Source organism: Gekko japonicus, unplaced genomic scaffold (genome assembly GCF_001447785.1).
Source record: "Gekko japonicus isolate JY-2015 unplaced genomic scaffold, Gekko_japonicus_V1.1 scaffold411, whole genome shotgun sequence".
NCBI lineage: Eukaryota > Metazoa > Chordata > Lepidosauria > Squamata > Gekkonidae > Gekko > Gekko japonicus.
This window is the reverse complement of record NW_015160221.1, coordinates 1,116,896-1,130,193: the sequence shown is the minus strand read 5'-3', so window position 1 is coordinate 1,130,193 and position 13,298 is coordinate 1,116,896. Positions and strand designations below refer to the sequence as shown.

General features: G+C 48.5%; 2 protein-coding genes across 3 annotated transcripts in view; both read left to right on the top strand.

Annotated features, from left to right (window-relative positions):
- Positions 1-1,983, top strand: part of TNFRSF14 (tumor necrosis factor receptor superfamily member 14) — a 32,172-nt gene extending 30,189 nt beyond the window's left edge. For both annotated transcript variants that reach the window (XM_015411160.1, XM_015411153.1), the window contains one exon: positions 545-1,983. In XM_015411160.1, coding sequence (XP_015266646.1) covers positions 545-676 — 132 coding nt within the window. In that variant the 3' untranslated portion in view covers positions 677-1,983. The remainder of the gene's footprint in view (positions 1-544) is intronic.
- A 7,281-nt stretch (positions 1,984-9,264) lies between these two features.
- FAM213B (family with sequence similarity 213 member B) overlaps positions 9,265-13,298 on the top strand; it is a 16,195-nt gene continuing 12,161 nt past the window's right edge. Inside the window, exon 1 of the mRNA XM_015411182.1 lies at positions 9,265-9,467. Coding sequence (XP_015266668.1) covers positions 9,402-9,467 — 66 coding nt within the window. The 5' untranslated portion in view covers positions 9,265-9,401. The remainder of the gene's footprint in view (positions 9,468-13,298) is intronic.

The window sequence follows — 13,298 nt, the reverse complement described above, 5'->3', positions numbered from 1 at the left end:
ACAGAGCCATTACCTGTTCAGTAAGGGACATGGCCCTCTAGGGAGCTGTGTAGCTTAGAATTCGAATCCATTTTGAGGGAGGAAGCTTTAACAAATCCTCTGAATAAAATTAAAAAACAGGAATGACTTCAAATTTCTCTTTCTGGCTACTTTAACCTAGTTCAGTGTCTGTTTTCCATGCATGACACTTTTCTCCTGTTAATTGTGTGCATTGGTTCAGTTTTATTTATGGATTGAAAAATCAGCCCTATACATTATATGCATTCATGATGGACATAGTACACTTAAATACCATAAAAACGGCATATTAAAAACTGTTCAGCATGAATTGACAATACAAACTATGTTAGAAAATGAGGAGCAAACTCCCTCCCCCAAAACCGGACAACCAATTCTCAATGGGGAAAATTGTTAAATATAAAAAAGAAATTAAATCAAGAATGTCTGTTTATCCCTAGCTGAGGATCCCCTCCTAATGCAAAACTCTTATTAATTCATATATTCAGTACGATAACATCTTGGGGGGGGGGGCTTGTTTTCAAAGGAAAACCTAGAGAAAGATTACCAGACCGTTCCAGTGACCGAGACCAATATGGTGGAGCCTATCCAGGAGACGACTCAAAATGGCAGCAAGCCGGCATACAAAGCGGTTTACCAAAACCGTCTACAGCTTTGAGGGAAAATGGCGGTACCGTTGTCAGCGAGAAGTATGTCCATGTCACCTGTCTACAGTTTTGGAATAATCCTCTGGAAGGATACTCTCTTTGTGTACTCTTCTGAGCCCGAGGACATCGTTGAAGCGACATGTTTGTTTTCCTCTGGACTAAACAGAAACAAGAGAAGGTGGCAAAATCATGTACGGAAGTGAAGAGAGGAAAGCGGAATCCAGGTTCACCATTCCAGGCATGCTAGTCTAGATGGGGATCCACAGACTGGGAAATCCTGTGATTTTTCCATATTATGGTTGGGTTGGGTCTCTGGTCTTGGTGCTGTGGGGGCGGGGGCTACAGAGAGTCTTGGTTTGCGGCCTGCGGTTGTTCTTCCTGTCGCTGGAAGGAAAGACAACACAACGGAGCTTCCAAGATCCCAGAGGTGCACTACAATGAGTACAGCAAAATATCCCCCAACCAAACTTGATCTGGGGAAAAGGGACTTTGTTTTCTGACCACCTAATATGGCAACTAGTTAGACTGTTTCGGAGTCTGTCTTTTTCTTTTGAGGGATTCGAAACCTCCAAAGGCAGCCCTACAAGATGATAGAGCCGATAGGGTTGATCTCATAGACATGGAAACCATCTCAGAGCTCACCCAAATGGGCTTTCCTCAGAAACTCCTTGTATGCACTTTGAATGCCTCTGGAGGCCCCAGTTCAACAAGTACCGTATCAGAGCATGTCATAGTTCACATTTGTTAGCACTAAACATGAGAATTAGACCTTGTTAGAATGATACCAGAAGCACCCGGCTTCCACACACGGCTTGGGGTCAAGCTCACAGCACACAAAGGTAGCCCATGACCATTAAGCGTGTGGCCATGGTTGCCCAGGCAACAAGGAAAGAGGAAGGAGTAGGCCGCAAGGATGGCAGTGTTAGGGAGTCATGGGCCTGTTGCCTTGGGATGGGAATGGCAAGACTTGGATGTCTCTGGAAGGGAAGGGTCCAGAGACATGTTCCACCTGCCAGCAGGTGAGTTCCACGTCCCCTTTCACGGCCTGTTCCTTCACCTCCACTGAGGGAATTGTCAGTGGCAGAGTAAGGAACAGTAGCCGGGTTACAGGGCAGGCAATCGGGCTGCATTCCCAGAACATCCAGGGCGCCTTCATTCATGCAAACACCAGAATCGTCATCAACTGTCACGATTCTCTCTCTACTTGGGACTGAACCGTCAGAGGTGGAGAGGTGTTTGGAACTCTGTGTGTTTCAGGGCTATTTTTGGGCAGGAACACACAGGAACAGCGTTTCGGCTGGCTCCTGAGTTGGCCACACCCAGCAGGAACTCATTCGCATAATAGGCCACGCCCAACTGCAGGAACTCATTAGAATTGGCTACATTAGGGGTGTGTGGCCTAACATGCAAAGAAGTTCCTGCTACAAAAAAAGCCCTGGGTTTTGACAACAAACAAGATAAACAGAATAAGAAGCAAAAGGTGGGTGTGGCTGGATGACCACATTTCTGGTAACATGGGGTGCGGCCTAATATGCTAATGAGCGGTGCTGTCAGGGTGTGGCCTAATATGCTTTTGAGTTCCTGCTGTTGGGTGTGGCCTATTATGCTAATGAGTTCCTGCTGGGCTTTTTCTACAAAAAATGCCCTGGTGTGTTCTGTGTTTCGGCAGAGTCGGTGCCGCCAACTGCCACCTGCGGATTGCTTTCCCCCCCATTAAGGTTCTAGCCATCAAATTGGAGAGAGACGCTGAAAAGATAAAATCTCAGGCTGAGTATGTGGTTTAGGGAACAGGGTCTCAGGGCTCAGTGTAGCTTAGCATCTTGTCCCCCCCACTCCATCCCCTGCTTTGCACAGGAAGAATATGTTATGGAGAATAAGTACACATTGGTTTAATTCATTCCAAGTACCTAATTCAGTTCAGTTAATGCAGAAGTTGGGGTTCTCTCCCTTCCCCTCCACTTTGACCTAGACTTTAGAATGTACCCTTTTGGGGGCCTATTATGCTAATGAGTTCCTGCTGGGCTTTTTCTACAAAAAATGCCCTGGTGTGTTCTGTGTTTCGGCAGAGTCGGTGCCGCCAACTGCCACCTGCGGATTGCTTTCCCCCCCATTAAGGTTCTAGCCATCAAATTGGAGAGAGACGCTGAAAAGATAAAATCTCAGGCTGAGTATGTGGTTTAGGGAACAGGGTCTCAGGGCTCAGTGTAGCTTAGCATCTTGTCCCCCCTCTCCATCCTCTGCTTTGCAAAGGAAGAATATGTTATGGAGAATAAGTATACATTGGCTTAATTAATTCCAAATGCCTAATTCAGTTCAGTTAATGCAGAAGCTTGGATTCTCTCCCTTCCCCTCCACTTCAACCTAGACTTTAGAATGTACCCTTTTGGGGCACACTTTCACAGCTCACCAGCTCCTGGCCTAGATGAGTGCATGTGTTTCGAATAGCTGTGGCGCAGATTGGTTAGAGTTTTCAAAGTGTGGCTTTCCCCCATCACCGTGAGTCTGTGCCATGCTCAGTTACGGATTCCCACACAGGAGCTCTTCCTGCACTCTCCTTTTAATCCATGTTCATTGCAGTATCCTCCAAGCAATTCTGCACTAAAATCGAGTGCAACCTTCTTTTTATTCTGGATTTCCCCCCCATTCTGCATTACATGACCTCCCTTCTGTGGTCAGCCCGGTTTCAGCCTGTTGTTGCCCCGGGTTATTCGAATGCTGTTTTGCACACAGCCCCGGGTTATTCGAATGCTGTTTCGAACACAGAGAAAATCCAGAGTAGCAGGCAAATACGGAAAGGACCAGGGTGAAGCTCAGAGGGTTTTGCCGGAGGTGTCTGCAACTTTCTTCTCTGCAGCTTTCTTTTCCTTTCTGCACTGTACTTGTTCTCTTTATCAGGCACTTTGTGGTCTGGGGCGGTGGGCTAGCAGCCCTGCACCCCCATCCTCCAGCGGAGGATTAAACTCGATGGCTTCCAGTTCCATTCCAAGTCTGCCTGTGGGTCTTCGTCATGAAATACCTGGGAATTATTACCACAACCTCCTTCCAGTGTTCCCTCTCAGCTGAGTTAGTGTGAACCAGCTCTGAGCTCTTTAGCCCCCTGCTCACACATTTTTGTCTTAGCTCAGGAAGGAGGGCTCCAGAGCAGACTAAGTTACGCGGTAGCCAAATCGCTCGCTCACAACTTTAATGCCAGTAGCTCACAGAGTAGAATTTTTGCTCACAAGACTCCACAGCTTAGAGGGAGCATTGCCCCCTTCCTTTAAATGGGAGGGATCCCAATTTTCTGCCTACATCTGCTTTGGCAAGCTCTTTGGGGGGGGGTGCAGAAAGAAAGGCATTTGGTTACCGGCGCCAGTTTGACCACCATTGTTGCCCCAGCCACCTATAGGTGCTGAGTTTGGTACAATATTGGACACTTCAGTCCCTAAGAATGTGGGGACCTGCAGAACAGCCACGATGAATTTCCGTTAGCCATCTCTCTCTCTCTCTCTACCCATCTGAATCTCTTTATATATGTCACGGGAGCATTTGTCATGAAAATAACTTTTAAGAGTGAACGCAAGTATGTTCTAACAAGAGCTATTAAAAGAACCCTAAACAACCCCAGATGCACACAGCCTGAAGTTTTGTAAGAGGCCTTGTTATTTCCAGATCCAATTACATACATACGAATAGTATTTGTTGCCTCCTTGTCTTGGTGGCTTCACGCGGATGCTGCATTTGGGCAACAGGAAAACAGTCTTTCTCATGACCTGTATTCGGCTTAATGTCAACAGACAACTCCTACATACATGGGATCGTAACTAATCCCAGAGGTGCCTTCAGAAACCACGAAACTTTTCTGCGTTTTCATTTCTCCCCCCCCCCCCAATCAAGTCACAGCCAATTTACAGTGACCCTGTAGGTTTTTCAAGGCAAGAGATGTTCAGAGGTATTTTGCCATTGCCTGCCTCTGCATAGCAACCTTGGACTTCTGAAAACAGATCAGCCAATATCATAAAGCCCCTATATAAATCAACGGTGAGACCTCATTTGGAATACTGTGTGCAGTTCTGGTCACCACACCTTAAAAAGGATATTATAGCTTTGGAAAAAGTGCAGAAAAGGGCAACTCGAATGATAAAAGGGTTGGAACACTTTCCCTATGAGGAAAGGTTAAAGCGCTTAGGGCTCTTTAGCTTGGAGAAAAGACGACTGAGGGGTGACATGATCGAGGTTTATAAGATTCTTCGGACAGCGCTGGCTCTTCGGCTTTGAAACGGAGATGAGCACTGCAACCCTAGAGTCGGATTCGACTGGCTTTCGAGCAAGGGAACCTTTACCTTTACCTTTTTACATTCATATTCAAAGCAGTCTCCCAATGCTTGTGGTCAACTCACTGGAGCATGGGCACCACGACTGCTTTCAAAAAAGTATGATAGGGTTGCCAACCTCCAGGTGGCACCTGGAGATCTACAGTTTATTTCGAAATGACCAAGAGAAAATGGCTGCTTTTGGAGGGAGGGGTCTATGGCATTATACCCTGTTGAGGTCTCTTCTTTCCCCAAACCCCACCCTCCCCAGGCTCCACCCCCCCAAAAAATGCCAGGTGTTTCCCAACTGAGAGCTGGCCACCCTAACTACACAGCCCTCCACACACAACTCATCCATGCACTGACTGAATGCGTAGAAACAACATGAGTGCACTGGTGCCATCTCTTATGTGATCATCAGCTTGGGAGCACTGCACCAATGCACAGACGCAAGGTCCACACACATATGCTCCCTCCCTATGACTGGTGATGTTCAGAAACCAGTACCCCAGACTGAGAGCCAGTTTGGTGTCGTGGTTAAGTGCGCGGACTCTAATCTGGGAGAACGGGGTTTGATTCCCCAACTCCTCCACTTGCAGCTGCTGGATGACCTTGGGCAAGCCACAGTTCTGTCAGAGCTGTTCTCTCACAGACAGTTCTGGAAAGAGCTCTCTCAGCCCCACCTACCTCACAGGGTGTCTGTTGTGGGGAGGGGAAGGGGTTTGTAAGCTGCTCTGAGACTCCAAGTGAAGGGCAGGATATAAATCCAATCTCCTCCTCCTCCTCTTCTTCTTCCTCCTCCTCTTCTTCTTCTTCGGGGGAAGGAGTGTGCTTGTGGGACATTGCGTCTGCCCACAGGCCCCATGCTCGTGAGCTGGCAGTCACACGGAGGCTTAGAGTGGGGCCAACACACCTGTGCCTGTTCCCCCTCTCTGCACGGTCAGCTGATGTATGGAGGTGGACTGTGTAGAGGGTGGTGCCCCCTACTCCTGCTTTGAGCGACAACGCAGCAGAGCATTGCATGGTGCGTTCCAGATTTCAGCTGTCCCGCTATGCCCATGTTAAAAAATGGTAATTTTTATTAATGCCTTGACCCGGAGGGCCCAGGCTAGTCCAGTCTCATCGGATCTCAGAAGCTACATAGTGTCAAGTCAACCCTGGTGAGTGCTTGGATGGGAGGCCCCCAAGGAAGTTGAGGGTCATGATGCAGAGGCAGACCATGGCCAGCCACCTCTGAATGTCTCTTGCCTTGAAAACCCTACAGGGTCACGGCAGTCAGCTGCGGCTTGATGTCACTTTACGCTTCCATTTATTACTAATACCTACGAATTTTAGAAGTAGAAGATTGGATTTATACCCCGCCCTTCACTACCCGAAGGAGTCTCAGAGCGGCTTACAAACTCCTTCCCCTCCCCACAACAGACACCCTGGGAGGTAGGTGGGGCTGAGAGAGCTCTTTCAAGGACTGCTCCTGAGAGAACTGCTCTGACTGACCCAAGGTCACACCAACAGGTGCAAGTGGAGGAGCGGGGAATGAAACCCGGTTCTCCCAGATTAGAGTCCGCGCACTTAACCACTACACCAAACTGGCTTTCACTTAGGGGCGTTTCTGGTGGCCAACCCATGGCTGAAAGCTCATGTGAGTCCTGGTTTTGGTTCCTTCGTCCATCTATCCGGAACAGTTTTTATCCAACCCGTCGTCCAATGAGCTGAGGGCAACGGAAGCAGTCCTCCCTTCCTCACTGTATCCTCATGATGATCCTGAGAGACACGTTAGGCTGAGCAAGTTACCAATGGCCCAAGGTCAACCAGTAATCTTCAAGGCCAGAGGCGGATTCGAATCCAGGTCCTCCTCACCCCTACATCCCGCAACTGGGTCTTCCTTCGGCTTCCTATGAGTTCACCGTTACCTTTGATGACCTGCCTGCCTGACGTGTCCAGCGCTTTCCCAGGCCATTTGTCTGAAGCCATCCCGCCGCATCCCCTGCATTTTCTTTCATCGACATCACAGGCTCGCGTTCGATTTATGACCCACCACGACTCCCAGCTCCTTTCCTGCAAGGCTACTTTAAGAGGATGGCTGACTCTTGCTTATGTCTCTTTCTCTCTCCTCCCTGACCTCTGGCTACGCATCACTGGGAAGTAGGCAAATCCTGGTATTTTTATTACCCCTGGCCAGGTTTCCTTGCCAAAGCTTTGCGTCAGTGGCGGGGAAGGAAGGGGCTGCGCTCTCTCTTCTGAAGAGAGAGATAAGATTGGACAGTTAAGGGGAAACTTCTCAAGGAGACGGCCAAGACATGAGCGGGACTCTCTCCGCGTAACACCCCCGATGTCTGCCCAAAAAGTTCTCGAAAACTTCGTGGTCTATTTCCTTTCTGAGCCGGGACAAGCGCCAAGGGGTTCAGCCTTTCCAAAAAAACAACAGCAATTGCTTCCAACCAAAGACAGTTTCACGTGTCACATGAGAAAAGAGCAAGAGTCCAGTAGCACCTTAAAGACTAGCAAAATATGTGGCAGAGTAGGAGAGCCAGTTTGGTGTAGTGGTTAAGAGCACGGACTCTAATCTGGGAGATCCACGTTTGATTCCCCACTTTTCCACATGCAGCTGCTGGTGTGACCTTGGGTCAGTTCCAAGTTCTTTCAGAGCTGTTCTCTCAAGAGCAGTTCTTGAAAGAGCTCTCTCAGCCCCACCTACCTCACAGGGTGTCTGTTGTGGGGAGGGGAAGGGAAGGGGATATTAGGTCCCTCTGAGACTCCTTCGGGTAGTGAAGGGTGGGGTATAAATCCAATCTCTTCTTCTTTTGTGAGTCACTGCTTACTTCTTCAGATGCCATGGATTTCCATTCTGTACGGCTAAATGTGGTGCCTTCCATGGAGGCAGATCAAGAAGGGTAGCCACGTTAGCCTGTCTGTAGCAGTAGAAAAGAGCAAGAGTCCAGTAGCACCTTAAAGACTAACAAAATAAGTGGCAGGGGAGGAGCTCTCGTGAGCCACTGCTCACTTCTTCAGATACTAACGAAAGCTCATTCCCTGCCACAAATTTTGATAATCTTCAAGGTGCTGCTGGACTCTTGCTCTTTTCTACTGCTACAGACAGGATAACATGACTACCCATACTGATCTATCACATGTTACAGTGTCGGCTAGGGGTGTCTTCAGGGCCGGCCCCAGCTTATTTTGCACCCTAGGCGAGGATCCCTTATGCCCCCCCGCACCCACCAATTTTCAAAAATAAATGCATTTTAGGAAGAATGAAAAACACAAATAATCAAGAAACTCCCAGAGTATGGGGCCGGGTTCAGTTTGGTGCACCTAAGGGCCCTCCTGCTCTAGGCAACTGCCTAGTTCACCTAGTGAGTGAGCCGGCCCTGGCTGTCTTCCAACCTCCAAGTGGTGGCTAGAGATCTCCTGCTATTACGAGAGATCTCCAGGTGACAGAGATGTGTTCACCTGGAGAACATGGCCGCTTTGGAAGGTGGACTCTATGGCATTGTGCCCCACTGAAGTCCCCCCTCCCCCAAACCCTGTCTTCAGCCCCCCCCCCATTTCTGGGTATTTCCCAACTCGGAGCTGACAACCCTAGATAGCTTCCCCAGTACACCTTCATATGCTCCAAAAAATCCATGTGCCCTGGGGGTTTTTTTAGCCGTTAGCGATGCACACACTCTAGGGTTGCCAGCTTTGGGGGGGATGGAGGTTTGGGGGTTTGAAGACAGAAGGGACTCCTGTGGGGTATAATGCCATACAGTTCGCCTTCCAAACTGGCCCTTTTCTCCTGGTGAACCGATTTCTGTTGCCTGGAGTTGTCCTAAGAGTTGTTACCAGTTGTCATCATCATAAGAGGGGCTGTGGCTCAATGATAGAGCATCTGCTTGGGATGCAGAAGGTCCCAGGTTCGATCCCCAGCATCTCCAATTAAAAGATCCGGAGGTAGGCGATGTGAAAGACCCCCCCTGCCTGAGTAGACAATACTGACTTCGATGGACCAAGGGTCTGATTCAGTATCTTGTCATAGCCGAAGATCTCCAGCCGCCACCTGGAGGCTGGCATAGCTAGCACCCTCTCCGTAGCAGCAGAATAAGCAGATCCTCCACAATCCCTATTTCCCCCTCCCAGAAACAAAGCTTGCAATCCCTCTCTGCGCATCCACTCGCTGGGAAAGTGTGCAACGCCTCCCTTACTTCCAGCGTCCCCCGGCTTTGATTTTCCAGCGTCCCCAATCAACAGGCAGCGTTTCCGGGGCAGAGCCGCCTTCCGTCGCTGATTGGCCCTGTCGCGATGCATATGGATGAGAAGGGGCGTGTCCGCTCAGCTGTTCGGAACCCTCCCGAGGCGGGGGTTCCATTGCCCGGCTGATGCAAGGACCGTCCTACCCCGGGGTGGGCCGGGGGAGTAACGGAGTCCACAAGGGTGGGCGGAGGTCTTCGGGGGAAGGACTGTCACGATGGCTGCTCTGGTGGATCTCTGCAAAGTCGGAGCCAATACCGTGAAGTATGCAGCTAACGGCGAGGTAAGGAGTTCGGGGATCGCAGGTTTTGCTTCGCGCTTCACGTGGGGGGTGTGATGTTCGGGGTGTGTGTGCAGGCGCGGTTGTGGTCTGGCCGGCGCGCCCGTGTGGGTATGAAACACACGTTGTGAATAGATATATGGTTCGCTTGTAGTGGAATCCTGTGCAGAGTCACGCCTTCCCAAGGACATCTAGCTCACAGTTTTTTAGCCTCTAGCTCACGCATTTTAGTCTCAGCTCAGGAAGGGTGGCTCCAGAGCAAACTAATTTATGCAGTATCCAAATCGCTTGCTCACAACTTCAATGCCAGTAGCTCACAAAGTAGAATTTTTGCTCACAGGACTCCACAGCTTAGAGGGAACTTTGCTTGTAGTGGAATCCTGTGCAGAGTCACACCTTCCCAAGCCCAGGGGCTTCGGAAGGGAGCAACTCTGGTTAGGACGGCGTTGCCTCTCCGGCTCAAAATATGCTGTTAGCTGCCCTCCACGCCCAAGAGGAGATGGTTAAGACTCTCTTACTTCCCACAATTAGAAAAACCACCTTTAGACATTTATCTGCTATTGTGACATATTTATTGCTTTAGAACTGTTGACCTTATACCCTTGTTAGTTTTTCACTTTGCATAACTTAAATGTCACCATCTTACATGTTAATTTGCTGTAAGTTTAGAACCTCATCTACCATTCCAGTGCATTTGAAAAAGTGTGCCTTGCACACAAAAACTCATGCCTTGAATAAACCTTTGTTGGTCTTAAAGGTGCCACCGGACTCTAAATTTGTTCTGTTGCCTCTCTTAGTTATGGAAATGGGAGCGGAATATCTTGCATGTTGCTTCTGATGCCTGCCGGGGGTGGGAGCGATTTGGAAGGATATTTTCTTTAAGGCAATCCGATATCTACTTTCAATGGCGGGGGGCATGCATTCTCTACCATTTTTGTCTTTTAGGAGTAAGTGGCTCTCTATTTGGGATGAGCATTTAAGAAAAAAATTAATTGTCAGAGCAATATAAAGGAGCTGTTTATTTTTGAATGTATCACACTCGCTTCTTGCCCCCGTTCATGTGTTTCCCAGGGGGATCAGTTTCAGGGGCTTGTCTAAAGGAGTTCTTCCTTTCCTTATACGAAATGTCCTTATAGGACTCAGTCAAGGAAGCCTCATCCCTCAGAAGCCCCAAGCAAGGCTGTTAAGACATTTTGGGAGGTCATTAATTCATAGGGTTGTCATGAGTCAGAAGTCAGTCGACAGCACTTAACACACACACATGAAAGTATAGAAAAGGTCTAGCAGGGGAGCTGTGAGGCTGGCTCATGTCTGTCTTGAAAAATAATCCAGTAGCTGTTAAGTCTGAGACTGAAATGGATCTTCCATAATCAGAGGCAGTATATCCCAGAATGCTGGATCCTGCAGACACATCTCAGTTGCAAGCACCCACATAGGCTTGGTCAAGGCTGGAACTACTGTCATTGGATAGATCCGCACAATGATCTAGCTGGTCTCTGGAGATGTAGCATATCAATTACCTAAATGAAGAAATGTATGATCTGCGTAGCTGTCCGTTCCCAGTTGGCTGAACCACAGGTGGAGGCGGAAAACTTCTTTCTAATGATCATCGCACCTTGTTTTTGTGTGCCAGTTTGTGCCACGTGGGACATAATTTTGATGGCATATTATAAGTTTCCATTTGACGCATTAACAAAAAAATGAGTGATCTCCCTCTGGAATGGATGGATGATATGCATAATCCAATAAAGAAAAATAATTACAGCTAATTTTAAAAATGCAGTACTATGAAGAGAACATGGGGTAGAACAGGGGGCCCCATCCTTCTCGAGCTGGTGGGCACCTTCGGAGCGCTGACCCAGGGTGATGGGCGCAGCTACAAAATGGCTGCCACGGGAGGCAGAGCCAACAACAAAATATCAGGGAGAGAAGTTATGCATCACTCTGACAGTAACTCTTCGACATTTCAGGCAGCGGCTCTGTGAACAGCCAATCACTTCCCCAGTGGCCAATCAGAAGCCCTGCTGGCTAAAAGCCCCTCCTGGCTCCACCCACATTCTAAGAACAGTTGACATGAGCCATGTTGGGGGAACCCTGGAGTCGACAACCTACTGGTGTCCCAATTGTAAATATAGCAGTAAATACAGAGGAGAGCCATTGTGGTGTAAGAACATAAGAGAAGCCAATGTTGGATCAGGCCAATGGCCCATGCAGTCCAACACTCTGTCACACAGTGGCCAAAAATACCAGGTGCCATTAGGAGGTCCATCAGTGGGGCCAGGACACTAGAAGCTCTCCCATTGTTGCCCCCCCAAGCACCAAGAATACAGAACATCGCTTGCCCCAGAGTTCTTATCTGTACCTTGTAGCTAATAGCCTCTGATGGCCCTGTGCTCTGTATGTTTATCCAATTCCCTCTTGAAGCCGTCCATGCTTGTAGCCACCGCCACCTCCTGTGGCAGTGAATTCCACGCGTCAATCACTCTTTGGGTGAAGAAGGACTTCCTTTTATCCATTCTAACCCGACCGCTCAGCAATTTCATTCAGGTTCAAATCCCCACCCGTGCCATGGAAGCTTGCTGGGTGACCTTGGGTCAGTCATACACTCTCAGCCTAACCTACCTCACAGGGTTGTTGTGAGGGTAAACTGGAGGAGAGGAGAAGGGTGTCAGCTGCCTTGGGTGCCCGTCGGGGGAAAAAGCAGGGTATACATGAAGTAAATAAATTCATTATATTTAAAACATATAAAACGTTTGGTTATTTTTATTAGGTAATTAAAGGCCCAGTTCTTAAACCCATCCGTAAACTGCTTAGGGTAGCAATTAAACCCTTTGCAGGCTTAGAGATGAGTCAGCATTCAGGGTTTAGGATGAAACTGCCTATCAAAAAACAATAAATGTGTTGAAAAGAGGAGCTTGGTTTGAAAACCAAATTTGGGGGCCAGAATGACCCCATAAATTTCCCGTACCTCTTGCCAGCGTGCTGCCTTCACCACAAGTGCCTGTGCGTATCCTCTTTTGTGTCATGTATCTAACTAACCAGGCTTTGCCACATCAAACAGTTTAAACAAAAGTCCGCATGGTCAAAGCAATGGTATTCCCAGTAGTCATGTATGGCTGCGAGAGTTGGACTATAAGGAAAGCCGAGCGCCGAAGAATAGATTCTTTTGAACTCTATGGTGCTGGAGGAGACTCTTGAGAGTCCCTTGGACTGCAAGAAGATCAAATCAGTCAATCCTAAAAGAAATCAACCCTGACTGTTCCCTGGAAGGCCAGATAATGAAACTGAAGCTCAAATACTTTGGCCACCAAATGAGAAGGGAGCACTCACTGGAGAAGACCCTGATGCTGGGAAAGATTGAAGGTCAAAGAAGACGGGGACGGCAAAGGATGAGATGGTTGAACAGTGTCATAGATGCAACGAACATGAAGTTGAGCAAACTTCAGAGGATGGCGGAAGACAGGAGGGCCTGGCGGGAGCTGGTCCATGGGGTCACGAACAGTCGGACTCGACTGTGTGACTGAACAACAACAAACTAACCAGGCTTTGCCACATCAAACAGTTTAATCAATATTTTTTTTCTGTTCTTTAAACAATGACATAAGAGCCGTGTAGAATCAGATTTGCCAGTGGTCTGTGTCTCACAGTAGTCATTCTGATCACCCTGGAAAGCCCACTCCAAAGTTAAAGACTCCTCCTATTGTCACTCCACAGTCACTGTTATTTTAAGGTACACTGCCTCTGAGCGTGGAGGTTTCATTGAGCCATCATTGCTAATAGCCACTGAAGGATCCTCCTTCCTATAGGGAATTCCACCCCCCCCCCCGGATCTAG